The sequence below is a fragment of the Oenanthe melanoleuca genome, chromosome 15, assembly GCF_029582105.1.
Source record: "Oenanthe melanoleuca isolate GR-GAL-2019-014 chromosome 15, OMel1.0, whole genome shotgun sequence".
Lineage (NCBI taxonomy): Eukaryota > Metazoa > Chordata > Aves > Passeriformes > Muscicapidae > Oenanthe > Oenanthe melanoleuca.
The window spans coordinates 3416503-3438536 of record NC_079349.1 but is presented as its reverse complement, the minus strand read 5'-3'; the positions used below and the strand labels follow the sequence as shown (position 1 = coordinate 3438536).

General features: G+C 39.9%; 1 protein-coding gene across 28 annotated transcripts in view; it reads left to right on the top strand.

Annotated features, from left to right (window-relative positions):
* Positions 1-22034, top strand: part of ATXN2 (ataxin 2) — a 49757-nt gene that overhangs the window by 5914 nt on the left and 21809 nt on the right. For 7 of the 28 annotated variants that reach the window (XM_056504761.1, XM_056504758.1, XM_056504763.1 and 4 more), the window contains exons 2-13: positions 963-999; positions 2578-2637; positions 3330-3401; positions 3609-3759; positions 10282-10406; positions 11590-11681; positions 14352-14549; positions 15054-15232; positions 16774-16983; positions 19047-19229; positions 20691-20879; positions 21573-21680. In XM_056504761.1, the coding sequence (XP_056360736.1) occupies positions 963-999; positions 2578-2637; positions 3330-3401; positions 3609-3759; positions 10282-10406; positions 11590-11681; positions 14352-14549; positions 15054-15232; positions 16774-16983; positions 19047-19229; positions 20691-20879; positions 21573-21680 (1604 nt within the window). The remainder of the gene's footprint in view (positions 1-962; positions 1000-2577; positions 2638-3329; positions 3402-3608; positions 3760-10281; positions 10407-11589; positions 11682-14351; positions 14550-15053; positions 15233-16773; positions 16984-19046; positions 19230-20690; positions 20880-21572; positions 21681-22034) is intronic. The other 21 variants (XM_056504779.1, XM_056504781.1, XM_056504777.1 and 18 more) reach the window with 8 other exon arrangements.

Here is a 22034-nt window from a genome sequence, read left to right as displayed (position 1 = left end):
ACATCCAGCTGGATCTAGATTTCAGTGTTGTTTAGATAATACAGGTGTCTATTGAAATGGTTGTGTGTCAGTAAGGTGAGTCTATTTAAAAAATTGAGGTTTATTTTAATAGAACAGAAGATTTATTTTTGCCTCACATTACAGTGAGTGCTCCTGAAGTCATAACACAAATCTAAATCACTGTAAGGAGTATTTGAAACTAGGACTTCTAGGTACAAGGGAGGAATTCAGAATTAAAACACACCAGTGGAGCTGTTGGACACTTTTTTAACTGCAGGGATGTTTTGGGGCTCAGGTTCCTGGGTGGAGGGCACAGACTGACCCTTCCCAGATGTCCTGAGCATCCCCAGGTGTCCTGAGAGCTACACAGTGACAGATTGGATTAGGAGGAGCTGGTGTTTTTGGGGGAATGGGCAGAATTATTGGGTTTGCAGGGTTGTGAGAGCAGTTAGAAATGAGCTCTGTAGGTAGAGCCTCACAGCCAGGGCTCCTCTGTGGCCTGGGGCAGGGTCACTTGTTTGGGAGGCCCAAATCTGACACAGTGACAACATTTGGAGCCTCCTGGCTCAAGGAAGGAACTCTCTGCTGTGTAGAGCTTGAGCCTGATCTGGGTCCTGGTTTTGTGTGCCATCAAATTTTGGAATTTGCTTTAGTTGCAAGATCGTTCTTTTATTCTTACTCTGATTTTCTAAGCTGAGTATTTCCTTCATTTTGTCCTTTAATTTAATTTAATTATTTTAATTATCACAGGTTACCCCCCTGCCTGCTGGTGGCACTTGGTAGCTCAGCAGGTTGAAGCTCAACCCAGTGGGTCCTTGTCAGGCTCTGCCCTTTGGAAATGCTGGTTTTCCCAACCCCATTCTCAATTCTAGATGAAGATGGGTTTGGGGTTCTTGCTTGGTAGGAAATACAGCAGTGTCAGCAGTTCTTTAATCATATCCCACGTGTGTTTTTAATTCCAGAGGCCGCAGCAGTGGCAAAGGACCACCTCAGCCTACGGTGAGTTTGTGTTTTCTCCTCTTTGTGCCAGTGCAGAGCAGGAGCAAACAGCTTAAAAAAATGGCAGATACTGGAATATTCTCTCCTTTTTTTCCTTGGGATACCGTGGTGGGTGGATACTTCAGAGTGAGATACAATTTTCTAGAGTAGCGTCTCGCATTCATTTGAGTCTCCTGGGAGGGTGAAGGGGGGGGAAGATTCCCTTGAACTTTTGACTGCACAAATATAAATATTCTGCATTTTCTTGCAATTACAGCTGTAAATATAAATAATATTTAACTTAAGGCAGTGCTTTTTGAATTAGTTCCTATCTGAAAATTTTAATGTTGGCTTCTCCCTTAAACAGATGACAGTAAGGCAGCATTTAATGAAATAAAAATAACTACTTTGTTTAGCTTTACTATAAAATTGCTGAACCATTATTCTCAGTAGCTCCAATGTGCAGCTTTAGTTGTTCTCAAGGCTGTGTATTATTGGAGTGTAGATGTGCCTTGACTTGCAGAACATGATTTTATCAGAGCTGAATACATGGATCTCGATTGAAAGAGTGAATCTTTGAACTTCACTAATCAAATATTTGCCAATTTGTTGCTGGCCTGGTTTTCAAAGATGCCCAATTTTGGGGAATGGAGCAGAAGCAGAAAGATTTAAAAGGGCTGCAGTTTGCTTACATAAATGTTTATTGAAGATAGCAAGACACTTGAGAAAAACTAAAGAAGCTTGGAGGAAAACTGGTGGAAAAGGTCACAGGCAAACACTAAACATCCCCAAATATTGGTCTGTATGTACTGTGTACTGAGTGCTGGGCACAGGGATATCCCTAAACTTGTCTATTCAGCCCAGGAAAAGTTAAAAATACATTGTCATTTGAAAAGCTCAGAATATGGTGAGATCCCAAGAGCTGTTTTAGCATCTTTTGTTTTACAAACACAAAGAGATACCAGGTCTTGAAACAAAACACCTGCACTGGGGTGAATGTGTCCCCCAGCAGTCAGGATTGCAGGTCCTGGTGCTGCACTGAGTTACTTTGGACTAAATTAATGACAGGGTTTGTGGCAATTTAGCACTCCACAATTTGATGGCTTTAGCTCCTGTTAATGTGTGTAATCAGGGCTGGGAGATGAAAGGATGAGGTTGAGCAGGCCTGAAAACACCTTTTTGCTTCTGCAGCACTGCAAGTGCCTTATTCTCCTGATGGTTCTTAAACCAGCAGGGTTTTTTTTGTTTGAAAACAAAGCCCTGCTGACATCCCTCAAATCTGTGCATGTCAGCTGCACCCAGCCAGCCAGAGAATTTCCTTAATGGAGTGACATTAGGGGCTCTCCTGGGTTTTTTAGCTTGTTTGAGGGGGTGTTAGATTTTTAACTGGTCAGAGAAAAGCCAGGGGCCCTCTGAAAATCTCCCCTGTTATGTTTAATAGTATTATTTAATAATAAAGACTCCATGTATCTTGCCTGAGTAAGATTTTTACCCAGTATTTCTGAGATTTTTTTGTGTACTGAAGAAAACCTTTGTTAGGTTGAGTGCTCTGGCTTTTGTAATTTTTTCAATATTCATGATGGCTTTCTTATTTTTCAGATTTCTTTTGATGGCATCTATGCAAACATGAGAATGGTTCACATACTCACATCAGTTGTTGTAAGTCTTCATATTTGTAAGAATGGTTCCTATAGTGACAGAGAATTGTTAACTAATCCACTAATTGTCATATAAAGGAGTGAATATTAAACACTTTTTGCCATGGTTGAATTTTAAAGGATCACAGAAATTTTAGGCTTGGAAAGGTTTAACTTTAATTTGCAGAGGTACAGCAGATTTCTTAGGTGTACTGGTTGTATTTTGAATTTCCTGCCTTTAGAGAGGTTCTGGATAAACAAAATCAGTCCATGTGCAGGGATTAGAAACCTTTCTCCCAAGATTTTAAGGGAAGCCCTGACATGGCAAAATGAAGTAAGGCAGACTGTCCCACATCTGCTTGAGGCCAGGATAAGCTTTTATCCTTATTTGTACCCACACAGGCACAGATTTGGGGTTTGCACAAAACCTCCTTTGTGTGTTTTAACTGGTCAAGAGTCTTGTGAGAACCAAATATTCTCCAGTGAGTATCTTAAATCCCTTCAGAGCTGCCCATACACACCCAGCTATTTGAATTTGCAGAGCACAGCAGTGTATTTCTAAATGGACAGATGCTGAATGAGGGGACTTGGCTAAAAATTGAGCTGTATTTTTACACTTTGGACCTATGTAAAGAGCACATGTTTAAGAAAATCTCTGTAATGTCATATGTCATGTTGGTAGAAAATTTTATTTTCATTTTTCTTGCTTTCTAGGGATCCAAATGTGAAGTACAGGTGAAAAATGGTGGTATATATGAAGGAGTTTTTAAAACCTACAGTCCTAAGGTAAATTTTTACATTTTGACTCTTTCTTATCAAGAAAACTCCTAATACCAAATAACCAACATTTGATTAAAATTTGAATATTTACCATGAATTATTTTACTATTCATGCCTAGATTTACACAAGCAGATTGAAAACACCTAGTTTTTTTGCAAATAAGTGCAATTTTGGAGGGGTAAAGCAGTGCCTTGTGTTTGTGTTTCCCACAGTGTGATTTGGTGGTTGATGCTGCTCATCGGAAAACTGCAGAATCCAGTTTGGGGCCAAAACGTGAGGACATCCTAGAGAGTATCTTGTTCAAGTCTTCAGACTTTGTTATGGTGCATTTTAAGGATATGGATACCAATTATGCCAGAAGAGGTATATTTATTTTAATTTTTTTTTTTAAATGTTTAAATATTATAATTCAAGGTGTTTTGAAGTAGGTGATTTAGGATCTAAATACTGAAGTTCATATTTAGATTCCTAGTTCTTAAAAAGGGCAAAACTTCAGCACCTTGAGAAATGATAAATTTAAAAAAATAATAATTTTGAGTAGCTGGTTTGGTGTCTGGAAAGCAAAGCCTTAGTGGTTTTACAGAATATTTTATAGATTCTATGGGAGGTAGACACATTTTTTGTAAATGTCTTTCTAAATTTCTCTGTTAAGTGTTATGCAAGAATCATTGAATACAGAAACTCAGTGGAAAAAGATTATCTCTCAGAGATATATAGAGTCTATAATGAGGTAACTTCTATGTCTAAACATGCATTCATAGAAATATTCTACAAATACTCCTGCAAACAAAGCTAAGAATTCTTTTAAAATCCTCTATTTGTCTTTTAATTTTTCCTTTTTTCTTGTAGACCTGGAGGTAAAGCTTTTTAAAATACAGAGAGCTTTCAGACAAGTCTTGAAATCTTGAAGACACTGAAACTGTTCAAATTAAACAATTTTGCAGGCAGTCTTCATACTTTCAATGTCTGACCTCCAAGCCCCTGATTATTTTTCTGGAAGCTAAGAGCTCATGAGTCAGTTCTATTCCTTTGCAGATTTCTCTGGTTTTGGGCAGCAAATCTCCAGAGTCTTTGTGCTTAATGTTGCTGATTTTCTAGGATAAAGGATAAAAGGAAATACAGGTTTTTGTGGCATGGGGTGAAATTGTCCCTGTGTACATTTACAGGTTGATTAACAACTGTCACAGGAGCTCAGTGGTTATTGGAACACAGGTTTTATTCCCATTAGCAGGGACTTAGAGATGTGTAGGGACCTGAGGACATTTAATGAGAATTTCTCTCTTCTCACCTTGTCTTTGTACCTGTGGATGTTCTTGCCTGATTTAAAGCTGCAGAGTGAGAGGTTTGTTGTTTCAAGGAATTTTTGCTTTTCCCAGATGATGATGCATAATGTCAGAGCAAATGCAGCATTGAAATGCAGATAAGTTCCAGGTTCTGGATGGGACTTGGAATTTAAATTACATGAGAGCTGTTTTATAATGGGTTTGGTAAAACATCAGTTTAATGTAAATGCAAACTGGGCTCTCCCTCACTCAATCTTTATAGATTTTGAGCAGACTGAATGAGGAATATACTACAGCTTCTAGGAATAATTGCTCAGTGGACATTTTTCTAGAAGAAAATGACTGTTTCAGGTTGAACAGTCCCTCAGTTCACTTTATTAGGTGGAATGACTGAGTCTAAATCTCTTAAATACTGGGGAGCTGAAATAAAGCCATGAAGACTTGGAGCAAGATAAACTGGAAGGCTGCAGAACTTGATAACTCAGAGTGGGTGAATTAATCTGCTTTCCATTTTGTCTCAAAAATACTTTATCTGGAAATGACACTTAAAAGTGTAACTCAGTCTCTGATCACACCTTCAAATTGGAGCAATGAGGGGCTTTCTGCTTCTTGGGAAATTAAATAAACAAGGATTCAAAAGGTTGGAGGTTTATGAATGTGTATGGAGGAAGTGCTGGCCTTTTGTTCTTGTAAATAAACCCAAATTTTCATGGTACTGGATGGTTTAGAGTAAAAACTGACTCTGAACTCCTGCCTGAGGACTTGGTGCTCCTTGTTTTGGGAATTGTCCCTTTTTGGTGCTCTGGTTACACTTACCTAGGAGCAGAGACTTCTAAATTGTCTAACCCTCAATGGATTTTGGCTTTCACAGACAAGTGAGGAGAATTTGGAAATACTTGGTTGGAAAGGCTTTAAAATCTTAGTCAAATAAAAGGGCTTTTCACAAGCTCTCTGTTGGGAGGCTTACCTGGAGCAGGGATGTTGGGGTCTTCCAACTCAGAGTATTCTGTAATTCTCTCTGTGTAGTTTCTTACCCTATAGGAGACTTCTAGACTTTTGTGGAGCCCTTGAACTAAATAAATTTCTGTTTTGTAAATTTTAATGCATCCTGGTCTCCCAATTCAGTATCAGTATTAATGGATTTTATTCTGGCATTTGTTCCCTGCTGGGCTGGAGAAATGTGGGCAAATGGGGCTCCTGGCTGTGGGTCTGGATCTTCTGCTCCACCCTCAGGTTTGAGTGGCAGAGAAATTCTCTGGATTATGAAAAAGAGACTGGAAGAGGAATGGGAAAGAGCAGCAGATGGGGAGAAAAGGAATGGGATGAAGTCTCCTTTGAGAAGAAGGAAAATAGAGTTGTGTGTGAAAAGCCTCAGCCAGAGCCTGGCAGCAGCTCCCAGGGCTATCACAGCCCTGCAGCTTTGAGGCAGGAGCTGATAACCCACCCAGAGAGTTCAGGGGAGGGAACACCAGAGCAGGCCTGGAGGGTGGAACTGGGAGCAGCACACTGGGTTTGTGCCAAGCATGACTCTGCACCTTCAGAAGCACCCCTGGACAAAGCTGGGGTCTGCCCAGATTGTAGAATTTGGGGGGGTTGGGAGAAAAATTGGTAGGTGTGTGCAGAAAGGGGTGTTGTGACTGTAAATGTTCAAAAAATCAATGTGCCCCTGCTTCCTGCAGCTCTGTCAGTCTGCACAGACCTTGCAGCTCCTGGAGGTTGTTTGGCTTCCAGAGGAAAGGGAGGGACTCACCTGAGGGTCTGTCTGCAGTACAGGCAGGCTGATGAATGAAACATGCACTGGAAAACTGGTGAAGCTGTACTATACCCATCATCCCCCTTTCAGACTGTTCTGTCTGCTTTTTAAGAGGGACTGACACTGATTTCTGTATGTGCAGTGGAAATCAGCTGCTAAAAAACCACTCTCAGTGCAGGCTGAAATCCTTGGCTGTACATTAATATCATCACATCTTTCAGCTCAGCCTCTGAGTGCTGAGATTGAGATCTTGCTACTGCTGGGTGATTTGGGCTCCTGATTGATGCAGGAGGTTCTTTTTCTCCTGATTCTACACAAGAATTGTTTCCTGGAGCCCTGAACAGTGATCAATCCACAGAGCTGGTTTGCATGGGATTCAAATTTCAGTAAAGCTTTGGAGTTGCCTTCTTGGCTTCTCTTTAAAGACAAGACAATTCAAACATCATAACTTACTGGTAAAGTAAAAGACTTCTGCAATGTTATTATTGTTTTTTGGCACACTGAGGAAAATACTACAAATCCATTGGAAAGAAAGGCAGAAGAGAATTGGCTATTTCAGTTTTTCCTTGAATTAGCTCTGAAAGTGGCATCCTTCCAGAGAAAGTGTTGCAAGGGGAATAGCAGAAGGCATCTTATGAACAAAAGAAGGAAATGTTGGCTCTGCAAAGCCGGTGGTAACTGGTTTTAGTGTTTCAAATCAGGAGTAAGTAGTTACAAAACAAATCAGAGTTTACTGTTGAAACCTTAAAGGTGAAACCTCAGCTTACTTTGACTTGATCCAAGCTTCAGTGAGTGGCATCAGCACCTTTGGCACCTTACACTGATTGGTTTAATGGAATTTCAGCTGCAGACTGGCACTTAATTGCACATTTGTGCTCTTCACCAAAATCTGTTTGTGAAAACAAGCATGTTAGACATTGAAATTAATTAAAACCGGGCTCTTAATTGCTCTGTTCTGGCACTTTTTTCTTTAACTCAGTTAGCAACACACACTTGAAGAATTTGCCCCAGCTGAGTTTTTTTGCAGAATGTGTATTTTTAATTTGTCTTCATATGAATTTCCATTGCTTAGAATTCTCCTTGGGATTTTTTTTTTTTTGTCCATTCATGAAAAATGTTTTCTTCATTTTTTACCAGGCTTTAAAACAAGGTCTTTGATACCCAACTCCTCTGCTTAGGAAATGTCACATTAAGCAGGTACAAAGGCACTGGGGGCTAATTGAGTGTTACAGCCTCAGCCCCTTGTTTCACCAGGTTCCATTTGATCTTTAACTTGGATTTTGCCATCTAGAAAAGGGATTGATTAAAAATTTGGCCTTGTCAAGGTGTCTTGTGCATTACTTGTTCAGCAGCTCAGAGATAAGAGGCACCAGATAAGAGGAAAGCTGAACCTGTGCAGTGTCTTGTCAGTTATTGCTCTGCCAGCCAGCACTTGTAGCAGCAGCTCATTTACTTTATTAATAAATCTTAAGAGCCACATTTTTGTTTTGGAAACTGTTTTTTTTTAGAGTTTTTTTACATTCTTTCTCAATTTTGTAGCTGATTAATTTTGGTAGAGGCTTTGCTGGGTTTTTAATTCTGGTCTCCTCTGTGCCTGCCCTGCTGTTTGTTCCAGGAAAATACTGTTCCGTGCCTTGAAGTCCCATCCTGCTGCATTTAAACTTTGCCTGGATGCTCTTGAGACCACATTGTCTGACTGGGAGTGCCTTTGTAGCTTGAATTTCTGTCTGTGGATTTTCTTTGAGTTGTAGAGGTTAAACAGGCACAGTCTCACTTGTGACTTCCATTGTAAAATGGGAGAAGAATGCAGAGCAGTGGAGCTTCCTGTGCCCTGTGATATACTGGATTTACTGGGAAATTTAGCAGTGACTGCACACATCCTACTCAGACCTGTAGCACTTGCTGATAGTGGAGTTTTTGTTTTGACTTGGGTGTTTTTTCCTTCTGTATCATTACAATAACAGCACTTCTGAATGTTTATGTGGCTGTTTAAATAAGAAAATTAGTGGGTTGAGTAGATGAGTCCTGTTAAGCTGGTATTTTATTCACAGTATCCAAAATGGCACAGTTGTGTGGAGTTTGCCTGGAGGAATTTAATAGAAATTAAGGAAACACCCTTCTGAAATACAGATTGCCTTCATCAGGTGCTGCCATCCAGCTCCTAATTCATATTTATCAGATCTCACTGGAGGGGAGCTCCCTCCACTCCCAGAGATGCAGAAACAAATTTCAGTTTCCTAAAAGACATAAACAGCCTCCAACTTGGATCTGGTGTAAAATATCCCAATCTGAGCAGAAATAAAATGTGGAATTAATGATGTTTGAGGCAGGAGCAGCACTGGTTTATCTGAGTTAAGCCACAGGGTATTGATAAGGTAAATGCAGAGTTTCCATTCTTAAAAATTCTTAAAAATGTGCTCTTTAGCTGCTAGTTAACTATGAGTTGTAGCACTGTGTTCCTGTGTAGTTTCAGATGACATTTGAACACATATATATAGTGTATATTATAATAAAGTGCATTTTAAAACTGTTTGTGTGAACATTTCATGGGCTAGTGCTGGCTGTTACTAGAGACCCTAAGCACAGTGAATTTTTATCCAATATATGTCCAGAATTTCACAGTGAGATTGGGTAAAACAGGAATAATAAGCAATGTCAGCAGTCTCTCTTTAAAACATCTTCAGTGATTGTGTAAAAGCTGTTACATCAGTGGCCAACTTCATATGTTGGGAATTCTTTTCATAATAGCTTTAAAGTTCATTTTATTTTTTTTAGGAAGATGTTTAGATCTTGCCAGAAGTTAATTTGGGCCATGTTTTTCCTTATCTGGCACTGCCTGGTGGTTTGATTTCATCTTTTCTAAAGGTCTGAAATATTTGCTCCTTTTTTCATCAGTAGAATGATGATAGGAAATTCTGGATTGAAGACTTATTTATTTTAGGCTGATTTATTTATTTATGAGGTTATAACAAGCTTATTTGATTTTTTTTTAAGTTCTGTATGTAGTTCTGAGATCCAGTTACTTACAAATACAAAAGCTTGGCTTCCTTGGTGAATGGCTTTAGATTATTTTTACAGCACTTGTAATACTCTGGTATTATCCCTTCTCAAATCTGGCTTGAATGAAACATGAACAAGTCAAAATAAATGTTTGTGATCTTTATTTTTTGATGTTTTTTAATTTTTATGAACAACAGAAGAGCCTTTCTGGTTATTTATTCTCTTCTGTTGTTGAGAACAAAAAGCAGAGAGTTCCTGAATTTTTCTATGTGATTTGGATAAGCTGCTGCTTGGAAAAACTCTGTCAGGAGAGGAGACCCCTCTGTTCATGTCACAGGAAATGGGAGCATCAAGCTGGTGGATAATTGCTCTGTTGGTGTGTTGAGGAGTTGTGGAAACAGAAGAAATTTGTATATTTGAAATGAAAATTGAATTTTGCCCATTTAGGGAGTTGCTTTCCTGCTCTTCTGGTATCTGCACACTATTGTGGTGTGCAGTTGTGTTGGCTGGTTGGAAAAGAATTTTATACAAATCTTTGGTTTTCTAGAGAAATAAAGATCCTTGTGGTTTTTTTCTCTTTTTCTCCCCCAAAATATACATGTAACTGTAGAAAACATTTTGAAATAACTGAAAATAATTCTATTTTATGATATGGGAGAAGTTAGTCTTGCATAATTGCTTTAGGTCTGGAGCAGGGACCTTTCTGATGTCCAGCAGCTCCAAGGGAAGAGGAATGATGATATTGTTCCTGTGATTCAGCTGCATTTGGGCTGTTCCTCAGATAAAAACCAGTGTGCAAACTTACCCAAACTGGTCTCACTGGTCCCATCCCTCCCCACTGTGTTGCAGATGCTTTTACTGATTCAGCCATCAGTGCTAAAGTTAATGGAGAGCACAAGGAAAAGGATCTGGAGCCATGGGATGGAGGAGAGAACACGGCTTCTGAGGAGCTGGAGGCACTGGAGACTGATGTTGTAAGTGCTGCTTTTTATCATCTCTGGCCAGCAGTAGAAAATGAGCTGTTTCCCTGGACATGCCTTGAAATAATTCTTTAATTTCAATCTAGTAATGAACTTTGGAGGAGCAGAATTGCTGTTCTGCATTGTGCTGGTGGATGTTCAGTCTTTGCCAGCAGCTGCCACAGCCCTTTGGAATGATCTGACTGAGAATAGCTGCCTTTCAAAAGGCACTTTTGGCAAATTCTGCCCAATGGCAGCTGCTGTGGTAAGGGCTGTGTTGGACTCCTGGATCCAAAGAGCAGCTTTTGTTAAGGACTCCAAATCCAGCAGTGCCCCAAAGTGATTTATGTTTAATCAGAGCATTCCTGTCTGACTGTCACTGCACTTGGAAATTATGGGGAGATTGTGCTCAGCTAAGTGTCCCTGGGCTGCAGATGGAGGGAATTGATGGAAGCCTGACCCAAGCAGAGGGACAGTCTCAGATTATGAATCATTAGATGAAGAATATGGCCTCAGATGCCATATCCTCATCTATCACAGCAGGCAGCTTTTCCTCAAGCAGAAATTCTTGTAGCCAGGTATTCAGCCTGCAGTGTGTTCAGGGAGATAATATTACTGATTAGAGCATATTAACTTTGGGTAGAACAATTCTCCTGTCAGTTTTGGTGTACATGCTGTAGGCTGAGATTTATTGGAATATCCAGTACTCTCAGTGCTTTTATAAAATATTCAAACCATTTATTGTTGTGCTTGAGTGCTGTGATAGCAATTTTACTGTTGTGCAGATCAACAGGAGTCCTCTGCCTGTGGTGCCTCTCAGGTAATTCCATCAGTGCTTTTGAAAAGTTTCAGAAGTGTTAATTTACACTTTCTGGAAGAGGCAAAAAAAGATATTAATGTATGTATGTCTTGCTAGCAAGTAGTCTTCTAGTACAGAGTGATCATGTACTTTAAAAAAACTCATAAAACAATAGAAAGACAACAAACCAAAAAAAATGGGATTTTGAAGGTAGAGTCTGTGCAGCTGATGAATAAAACTCCCTGAAACAAACTGTGGCATTAATAACTTTGTTATCTGAACTGTGAATTCATAGGCCCAGGAAAAAGGGCAGAAGGTTTAACTTCTGCCATCAGCCCTTAATTTGAAGGGAATGTATTTCCAGTGTCATTTTGAAAAACAAGAATCATTTTCTTCTAGTCTAATGGATGGGATCCCAATGACATGTTTCGTTACAATGAAGAAAATTATGGTGTAGTGTCAACTTATGACAGCAGTTTATCTTCTTATACGTAAGTTCCAAAATATTTTGTTATTAGATTTGTATTGAATGTTCTCCCTGGTTTGACAAACTTTCTATTCTGCAGCTCATTTTGCATAGTTTCTGAAGTTGTGGAATCAAATAACTGCAAAAGCAATGAATGAATGGTGCTTAAGAAACCTTGCCAGCTTTCTGTGAATAGTTAGATGTAGAAATCTTTATATATTCCCTTAAATGGGCACAGCTCATTCCCATTGCAGAGTTTTCTGAATTTAGCCATGCAATAAGGCTTGCTTCTTGCAGAAATTTCCAGGAATAGGGTGAAAGCTGTGAATTAATCTGTATGTAGCTGCTCTACCTATAGTTTTTGTTTAACCTAGCAGAGCAGTTTGGCTAAATCCTGATTTTATTGAGACAATTGATCTGGAAGTTACTGGAATGCTGAAAAACTGCAGCTAACCAGGGTGGGGGTTGTGTGCTGGGGATGGCTTATTTAGGAGACTTGTCCAGCTCTAAACTGAAATTTTAGTTAAATATAATAACAACTGGAGTATAGAAGTAGTATAAAGGCTGCTCTGGCTACTCTGGCAGTGATTTATTCCCCAGAGTCTGCAGCTCTAATGTTCACTGCAACTGCAACACAAATGGACTGCAGATGTTCTCAGCCATTGTGAAATGGCTTCAGTATTTCCCCACTCTTTTAACCCCCGAAACAGAAACTTATTTTTCTGAATATCAAGGAATTGCAGTGAATATTTTGATTTTTTTTTTTTTTTTTGGTGTGTGCACTTGTCTACAGGTCTCTGGTTCAACAATCTGATTTCTGTGTTTTGTGCAAATGGACCTGTAACATGGTGATAATCAAAGTGTCCTAATCGGCTTATGTTTGAATCCTGGGGAAGCTGTTCTTTCCTTCCCTTCACTGCTCTAAGTACTTTTTGTACTTTTGAACTTTAGTCTTCCATCTTTCTGCTTTCTGGATATTAATGGAAACAGATAAAAAACATGAAGGTGGCTTTAAATTAATTCAATTTTTTTTTTTTTTTCTCCTAGTCAAGCAACTTGCTTTGCATATCAGTCTGCTAAACTGGGAAGCTCTTTTCCTGATTTTCCAACTCTGGGATGAGCAGCAGTCTAGTTAAATGCTTAGATGTGCAGCTGAAGGATTGTAAAGGATTTATTGTTTGATTGTTTTCTTTTCCTAGAGCTAAGCAGTAGCAGGTGTAGTTTGTCAAACTGCATCAAGGTACAAGTTTGTGTTCCAGCAAATGTATTGATCACCATCAGGGTTCTGAACAATGTCATCCTGTCCATCCCCTTTCTCTCATCTTTAATGGCCTGTTAGAAAACATGAAATCGTTCCCTGCCTCTTTAGGTTGCCATACATCCCTTCATTTTTTGCACTCACTTTAAATAAATGAGGATTATTGGCTGTGTTATTAACACAGGGGCCTGGGACCAGGTTTAAAATGTAAATCTTACTGGAGCCAAAGCTTTATGCTGAAGGGTTTTATTGAATATTCTTGCAGTTACCATTGATAAGGCCAGTAAATGTTTTGACTGGCCTAAAAAATGTGGGGAAAAACTTGTGCTGCAGTAGCTGAGTGCTGGCTTGGAATTTGGCAAAGCCACTTGTTTTCCTCGTTCTGCCACCAACACTTGAGCAATTTTGCATATATTATTTTATACTTGGCTTGTATCTCCACCTACATTCTTTGTTTTTCTCCTTTATATTATTCAAAATATGGGCAGGAGTGGTTCTATAATGCCCAGCAGAGCATGGGCCAAGCCTCAGCTCTGCTCTGTATTTTTATATAGCTTATTATGCAGTAAGGTTGGTGGAACAATTTTTGCAACTTGAATTTAAAATCAGGGGAAAAAATTGTGATTTTTTTAAACCTGACACAAAAATCAGAACAGGTAAACCCCAAAAATGGGTGGCAGAAGGAGATGCCAGGTATGATCCCATCTCTGGTTGGGTTTTTGCAGTGTTTCACTGCTCATGTATTGAATTTTCACTTGGTGGTTTTCCTATGGAATGATTTTTGCAATATTTCATTGCCTGCCATAGAGAGAGACATGGACTGGATGGGATTGAGGTCCTGGTACTCACAGATGAGTCAGGAATTTCTAGTCCTGTGCTCTGAAGTGTTGCATCCATCTTTTCTGCAGTTCTTTATAACTAGGAGAGCTGAAATTCTATGGCTGGAATTATCAAAGGATTGAGGATGTCCCTCTCTAATTTCTGTAGGATTGTGTCTGCTGGCAATGTGTAAACAGCTAAAAAAATGTCAGATTTTGGCTCTTGGAGTAGCTTCTTGTGTAAACAGCAGTCTGAGGCTTTTTATTCCTGCTGTTCTCAGCCATGTTAAGAATTGGAGCCTTTGCACAGCTTTTAGGGACTGGGGATTTTACAAATCCTGTGGAAAACTTCTGCACCCTGACCTCAGCTCTCTAGGCAGGTAAACAACCCTGAATTTGTCCATAATATCAAACCAGTCCAGAAATTCTGTATTAAAAAAAAAAAAAAAAAAAAAAAAAAAAAAAAAAAAAAAAAAAAAAAGACAGCAAGTCTGCTGGCTTAGAAACAAGAATTTTTTTCACTCTGACTCGGTTAAAACTAACACTGTGTGATTTTTGTATCTCCTTTGTGCTTTTGAATGCATTTCAGAGATTCTTTTCCTTTCCATTGTCTTTTTAGGGTGCCATTAGAAAGAGATAATTCAGAAGAGTTTTTAAAACGGGAAGCCAGAGCAACTCAATTAGCAGAGGAAATTGAATCAAGTGCCCAATACAAAGCTCGGGTTGCCTTGGAAAATGATGAAAGGACAGAAGAAGAAAAATATACTGCTGTTCAGAGAAATGCTAATGAAAGAGAAGGACATGGTGTGAACACTAGGTACTTGAGTACACTATGAATAGTATTTTTATTTAAATTATGGAGGTATTTTGGTACTGTAGCAGTTTGCTCATTGATACTGGGCTTTTTCAGCAGGCCTGATTAGGTTTGGAACCTTGTGTAAACAGCCCTGTGCTGGTTTTGGCACTCAGGCTGACTTGGACACCTCTGCTTGGCCCTGTATTATCTGTGGAGTGAAACAAACTTCCCCATTCTGACCTGTCACCGTGGTGAATTTGTCCCAAATTCCAGGAAGGGGCAGTGGTTTTGCTGTGTCCTGCAGAATTTCAGGCATTACTGCTAAATCCTTCAGTGCCTGTGGGCTCATAAAGTGAACTGTGTGGCCACTATCAAAAGCCAATTCATGAGGTGACTGTTGGGTCAACATCTGATACTATTTAGACTTTTCCCCTTGGCTTGATGGGAGAAAAAGAGAGAAAATGGGGTGCTTTTTGTTGCCTCTTATTTGTGTCTCAACACTGATAGAAATTTGCTGTATTTCAGAGAAAATAAATACATTCCACCTGGACAGAGGAACAGAGATGTCATGTCCTGGGGAAGTGGAAGGCAAAACTCACCGAGGATGGGCCAGTCTGGATCAGGCCCACCAATCTCCAGGTCTGGATCCCACACTTCAGAATTCAGCCCTAACTCTGGAGCAGATCAGAGAGTAGTTAACGGAGGCAAGTATCTGAAATCTGAGTGAATGCACCTCATAACACTGCAGGAAACTACCTCATTTTGTGTTGAAATGCTGTGGGATTAGGTTGTGTATTCCATAAACCAGGTTAGCATTCATCATTTAACACAGAGGCTGTGAGTTGGATTTGGGCTTAACTTACAAAGGAGCAGTCATTGCACTGTGCTGTCTGTGGCTTTGCAGAGCAGAAATGTCATTTATTTTCCTCCTCAAACACCTTTGTCTTAGATGATGGTGCACTGTGTGGATTTAAAGGTGAAAAACTGCATCAGCACTGCAAAGCTCTGTGTGGAGGAGCAGCAGTGCTGACACCTGGTGAAAGGCAGTGGCAGGAGGAAGCTCTCCTTCCTTTCTGGAAAAGAATAAAGCCACTGCTGACTTCATGAAAATGGGAGGAGGGAAACAAAAACAGTGTTAGAAAAAAGGAATCCAAAGCCTTCCCTCCAAATGGGTATTTGAGTATTTTCTGCTGGACTCATGGGGAGTATTTCTAAGCAGGCATCAGCAGGCACTGCATGGCAGGAATTGGTGTCCCAGAAGCCAAACACCATTTCTGGAATTCAGCAGTGGCCTGTCCTCAAGGCATTATTTGTAGAATTTAAAAATGCTATCGTAATAAATTGCTGTGAATAAATGAAAAATGTGTAATACTCAAGTGTTCTGTCTGGAGAGGAAGTCTGAGAAGCATCTAAAGGTAAGTGAGCCTTCCTTTCTAAAGCCAGAGTCAGCTGTATAAAGGATGGACACCTGAGCCTTGCCCAAACAATGCTAACCTTGAAATTTGTCTGTAGTATTTGTGGTTTCTCTCACCTTATTACTCTGCTGAATCAACATCACAGACCTAAAATATTCAGAATGGCTTGTAAATTCAATTAATTCTGCTTTGGAAACCATGAGCCCTATAACCTAGATTAAAATCCTGCATTAGTACCTCAGCTAAGTGATAAAGGCAGAAATGTCAGGATTCAGACACTGAACACCGCTGGTTTTTGTAAAGATCCAGCTCCTAGATGGATATTTACTCACCATTTGGTTTGAAAGTAGCAGTTTGTGTGGTCAGTACTGTTTGTGAACAGCTGTTTGAGAACCTCTGGTAGCTGTTAAGGACCTTGTGGAGTGCTGGGTGCTGTGGAGCATTGGTATGCCAGGCTAACAGATCAAACTTTACTGTCTATTCCTTAGTAGTGTTTGTAGATCCTAATTAACCCTTTGGGGAGCCTGTGCCATTCACAAGTTCAATTTGACCCAAAACCAAGCCAAACCCAACCCTACAACAACTTTAATCTCCTCAATTACCACCTCAATCCATCCCCAAAGGGTTAAACCGTGGGAAAAAAAAAAAAAAAAAAAAAAAAAAAAACAACAAAAAAAAATCATTTTGTCATATTTTACTTTTTTTTTTTTTTTTTTTTTTTTTCTGTTGACCTCCCTTCCCCTTTATCCCACACCCCAACCCCAAACCCCCCCATAAATTTTTTTTTTCTTTAGTTTTTATACTTTCCTTCATATCATTTGTTCTGTCAGGTGTTCCCTGGCCATCGCCTTGCCCATCTCCTTCCTCTCGCCCACCTTCTCGCTACCAGTCAGGTCCCAACTCTCTTCCACCTCGGGCAGCCACCCCTACACGGCCGCCCTCCAGGCCCCCCTCGCGGCCCTCCAGGCCCCCGTCTCACCCCTCTGCTCATGGTTCTCCAGCTCCTGTCTCTACTATGCCTAAACGCATGTCTTCAGAAGGTACAATATACCACAATTTGTTCATGTGTTTTTTTTTTTATTTTTTTTATTTTTTTTAATTTTTTTTTTGTTGTTTCGTCTTTAACTCCTCCGTGAGTTTTTAATTATTGACAATCGGTTTTTTTTTTCTTGTTGTTGTGTTGTCGTTTTTTTTTTTTGTTTTCCTCTTCATTACTTAACCTGTAATTTGTGTTTAACTTTAGTTTATCAGACTATTTCTATTAACCTTTTTTTTTTGTTTGTTTTGTTGGTTTGGTTGGTGGTTGGTTTTTTTTTTGTTTTTTTTTTGTTTGTTTGATTTGAAGAGCTTTACAAAAACGAAAGAAAGCTGTGAAATTTCCCAAGTTTGGTATGAAATTAAACTCAGCTTTGTAAACGCTGCTCAGTGTCTTAAATTAACCAACAGCAACATGCAGGACCTGATAACTTTAGAGAGCATTTTTAGGACTATAAATTTATATAAAATACCAATTTTAACACAGTTGTTCCACAAAAAGCATCACTAAATCATTGAATCCCCTCTTATAAAGCATCCAGTGACAATAATGACAATAAAAATGCTGTATTCAGAGAAGTGAACTGTGGAATGGGGTAGGATGAGCTGCTCCAAAGGTGAATTTGTAGGAAATTTTTCTTCAGAACAATAAATCAGCTCAATAATACACAGAGAAAGGCTGACCTGTGAGTCTTTGGTAGCTGTATGCAGAATTATCCCAACTAAATTTGTCTTGGGAGGGTACAATGAGGAACATGGTTTATAATTTTTATTCCAAGTGCACTTAAACCCTGCACAACACGGTGTAGCAAGCCTAGAAAATGCAGTGTGGTTATACTGAGCTGGAAAGTTGCAGTGGGTGCTGTAGTTGGCTCCACTGGAGCTGTGGGAGAGAGAGGAATGATCCCTCAGACTGAGCAGGAACACTGGGAAATGCTCCTAACCAAAAAGTGGGTGGTAGCCACATCTGTCTGGCCTACTGTCCATTTATTGTGTTTTCTTTCTGGAGTAAGGAACTGAGAATCCACCTGCAAATTGAAATATTTCCTAGCACTTGTGGTTGGTTTGTCAGGCATGCAGTGCTGCTTACTGCAATGTTTAATTCCTACTGCTGCAAGATTATTCCTGGGAAATGTGTGTTCTTTCAAATACTTGTATGTAATTTGTATTGAGGTGGACTGGAGATTCTTGGTTAAAATAGAAGCTGACATGTAAAGATTTATGTAACTGGAGAAGTACTTGGTATTTTAGAAGTTTTTCTGAAACCTAAAAGCCATTATCTGAACTTGACCCTTTTACTGACCCACGTTAAAAATGAACTGCAATCAGCCAGATTCTGTTCACACAGTTTCTCCTTTTGAAGTATCAACTTTTGAGTCTAATCCTGTAAAGAAAATGTTTATTAGGATGTAAGAACTGTATTGCTGCTTAGATTTGAGCATAACTGTGGTGTGGCAGCTGTACAGGCTGTGCAGAATTCCTGTATTCACTTATGACTTTGGCTTCTGGTGTTAAACATGCATGACTTGAACCTTGGGATAACAATCCCTTGTTTAGTTGCAGTTTTTGCTGACTTGTAAATGAATTGTGACCTGCTGCAGGCAATTCAGCCTCGCTGCAGAGAATGCTCTGCTGAAATTCCCCAAGAGCATTGGTCAGCCAGTGGTGACTATAAATGGTTGGGATCACTGACCACCTGACAAAAGCACTGGGAATTTTTTATTTTCTGGAAAAATGTTTGATAGCCTGGAACTGTGCTTATCCAGGGGCAGCTGCACCACTGACCTTTATGGCTTGGCAGTGGTAGATGCTTGGATTGAAATATTTTAAATCCAAGCCTTGCTCACCTGTTTCAGTGCTGATAAAGCCTCTGAATACCCAGGAGCTGCCCCAGGCAACCTGGCTGGACCAATGACTTGGCTTTTTTAGGATATCAATACCAACTGCTTGATTTTGTTGCTGCTTTATTAAGAGTTTAAAGATTAAATGCACTTTGAAGAAGAGATATTTGGGGGTTTTTTGGTGGACATTAAGCACTTATTGTGTGGGGTTGTCTTTTTTTCCTCAGGGCCTCCACGGATGTCTCCAAAGGCTCAACGGCACCCTCGAGGTCACAGAGTCTCTACTGGTAGGGGTACAATTTCAAGTGGCTTAGAATTTGTATCTCATAATGCACCTGGGGAAGCATCTACTGCTGCAGTGGCACGAGGCAGCCCTTCAGGTGGGACGTGGTCATCAGTTGTCAGTGGGGGTAGGTAAAGCTTGGCTTATTGCAGATGGCTTGCAGGGGGATCCTTAGAGTGGGAATGCTCAGCAGAATCCTGCCTTTCCAGCAATTCAGGCTCTGAATAATCAAATATTGGGCTAAAGTTGGAGTGGGAGAAGGAGGTTCTCAGATAGCTGAGTGAGAGTTGGTGCAATATTGTCCTAACTGTAGAGTCAGGTGCTGTGTGAAGAGAGAGGAAGGAAAAGTTTGGGAATTAGTTGTTGAAAGGGTTCATTTCTAGGGGATTTATTGGAGGAGTTCTTAGAGATTTGCCACTGCATCCCTGAGTTTGGTTATGGCAGTGTGGCTGGGTTGTGGTTTGCAAATGAAGGAGGTGTTTGGGCAGAGGAAGGCTGGTGTTAGCAGAAGAATTGATACTCAAGTTAAGCTGGATGTGTTTCTCCTTTAAAATTTACATGGATTTTAAGTGGTGATGTTGTTCTTGGCTACTGTAGGAGCAGTTGTAGTGAGAGTCTTTTTTTTTTTTAACCAGCTATTATATATTTTTTTAAATATTTGACTTAAAGCTCAGTCTTGTGCCACAGGTCTAGTGTAGAGTTCTTGAGTTGAGGCCATGCTCTGGTGGGCTGTCAGGAGCTGGGTGTTTCCTTGAGGGCAAGAGAGCAGCAGTTTGGTCCTTTTTAGGTACTTTTTGGGTATTTTTTAGCAGGGCAGAATTCTAGAGGAGCATAGTGGGAACACATTTCTCAGAAAGAATGTATAAATTAGACCCACATAGACTTGTTGCCTTGTGAAAAAAACTTCAACTCTTCTGTTGTGGCATTATTTGTGATTCATCTTCCCTGTTAATACATTATTAACATACACTGTTAAACCACTTACCTGCCTTTCTGCTCACTCACTGGGATTAATATGTGACAAAAAGCACAAGTGGGATGAGCAGGAAGCAGGAGTTACAATTACTGTTCAAAGAACACACAACTTTCCTTGCTTCTTTAACACAGGGGCAAAAATACACCTAAAAGAAGTTTTTTTTTTCAATAGGCTGTGTTGTTTTTTTTCCAGCTGGCAGACCTCCAAAAGAGGACACTGTAAAATGGATGTGTTTTTTCAGCCCTCTTAAAAAATGTTTTACATCTCTTTGTGTGGAGACCTGACCACCTTTTGTGTTCTGCCTGAAACTGGGTTGATGTGAGCTGTTGTAGTTGTACTACTGGGGATTTGGGGAAGCATTTTGCAAATTCTTGGTGGGACTAGAGGGCACTGATAAATTTTGGGGGACATTCTGCAGAGAAATCACCCCATTATCTGAAATGCTGCATTGTAAAGAACTAGATGTGCCTGAAAGGTAAACAGGTTTTCAGTTACCATATAATGTCTCACAAAGTGTTTCAAAGCATGTTTTTAGCCATTTTAAAACTAAAACAAACTGCTGAGCAGATGGAGAAGCTCATCCTATAACTGCTTTTTCCTGTTTGTTTCTAGTTCCAAGATTATCCCCTAAAACACACAGGCCTAGGTCTCCAAGGCAGAGCAGCACTCCCATGGGACCAGCTCTGCCTTCTCCTCAGCCTGGTTCTATTCCCACTGAATCTGTTGCCATGCCTGTTCCAGCTGCCTCTCCTACACCTGCCAGCCCTGCATCCAACAGAGCAGTCACCCCTTCCAATGAAGGTAAGTGACCTCACCACCTTGCAAATGTTCCTTTCCCAAATTCCTCACAAGGAATGGGCCTAGGCAAGAGCAGGGCTGCTGCTGAATGATGGGAAAATTTGGGATGCATGAAATTTTACTGTGAATTCCCATTTCTCCAGCTTTAAAATAAGGTTGGAGACAGGCTCTTTGAGAAGTCTTTATTCTTAGTTTATTTTGCCCTTAAGGAATATGGGTTTATAGGTGTCTGGCTTAATTGAGGATTTCTTTTTCCAAGCTGAGTTTTTCTTTTCTATATTAAAGAAATGCAGGCCAGGTTTCAAAGAATATTTTGAGCACAGAAAAAGGAATGGGGGGAAAAAAACCATTTAGGAGCACAGTCAAATGTCTAAGAACTCTCAAATCTTTGTAGCATTCTGTATGAAGAGCATGGACTGCTGAAAATAATTGGCTCTAAGTTTATAGTTTGTTCAGCCTAATTAAAATTTTGTGTATGATGAGAGGGATGAGTTTAATTGGGATTTTTTCCATTTGACAGTAGGATGGGAAGGGAGGGAGAATGATTTTCTAGGCACCAACTAGGTAGCAGAAAGTGTGTAACTTAAAAGGTTTTTCAAACTAAAAATGGTTAAATCTCTCCCCTGTTTCTTGCCTTCCCTCTTTGTTCAGTTGGAGTTGTGTAGAAGAGAATAACTTTGGCAATTTCTTTTCCAGCTAAAGATACCAGGCTTCAGGACCAGAGGCAAAATTCTGCAGCTGGAAACAAGGAGAATATAAAGCCAAGTGAGACTTCTCCTAGTTTTTCTAAACCTGAAAACAAAGGTTTGTATCCAAAGCTTTCATGTACTCGAGTGCTGTAGGAATTGTGCACACTAAACCTGCTGTCCTGGCTGCTTTAATTGGCATTTTAAGGAAGGCTTGGAGGCAGTCTGGTGTTCTGCAGTGAAATTTGGTCATGTAGTTGTGAAGTGGCACTTTGAAATGTTGTTTGTGACTCATTCCATCAACACCAAGTGTAGAGATGCTCATGTGGATGGTGTGATTTCACTTGTTTTTTTCTTTTTTCCCCTCCTTCTTTCTTTCCCCTGCTCACAGAGCTGCTTTTTAGCTGCCTTTGGACTGAAAGTGTTTCTGCTTAGAGCTGTGCTCACAATACTTCTGAGCATCGTGGTCAGC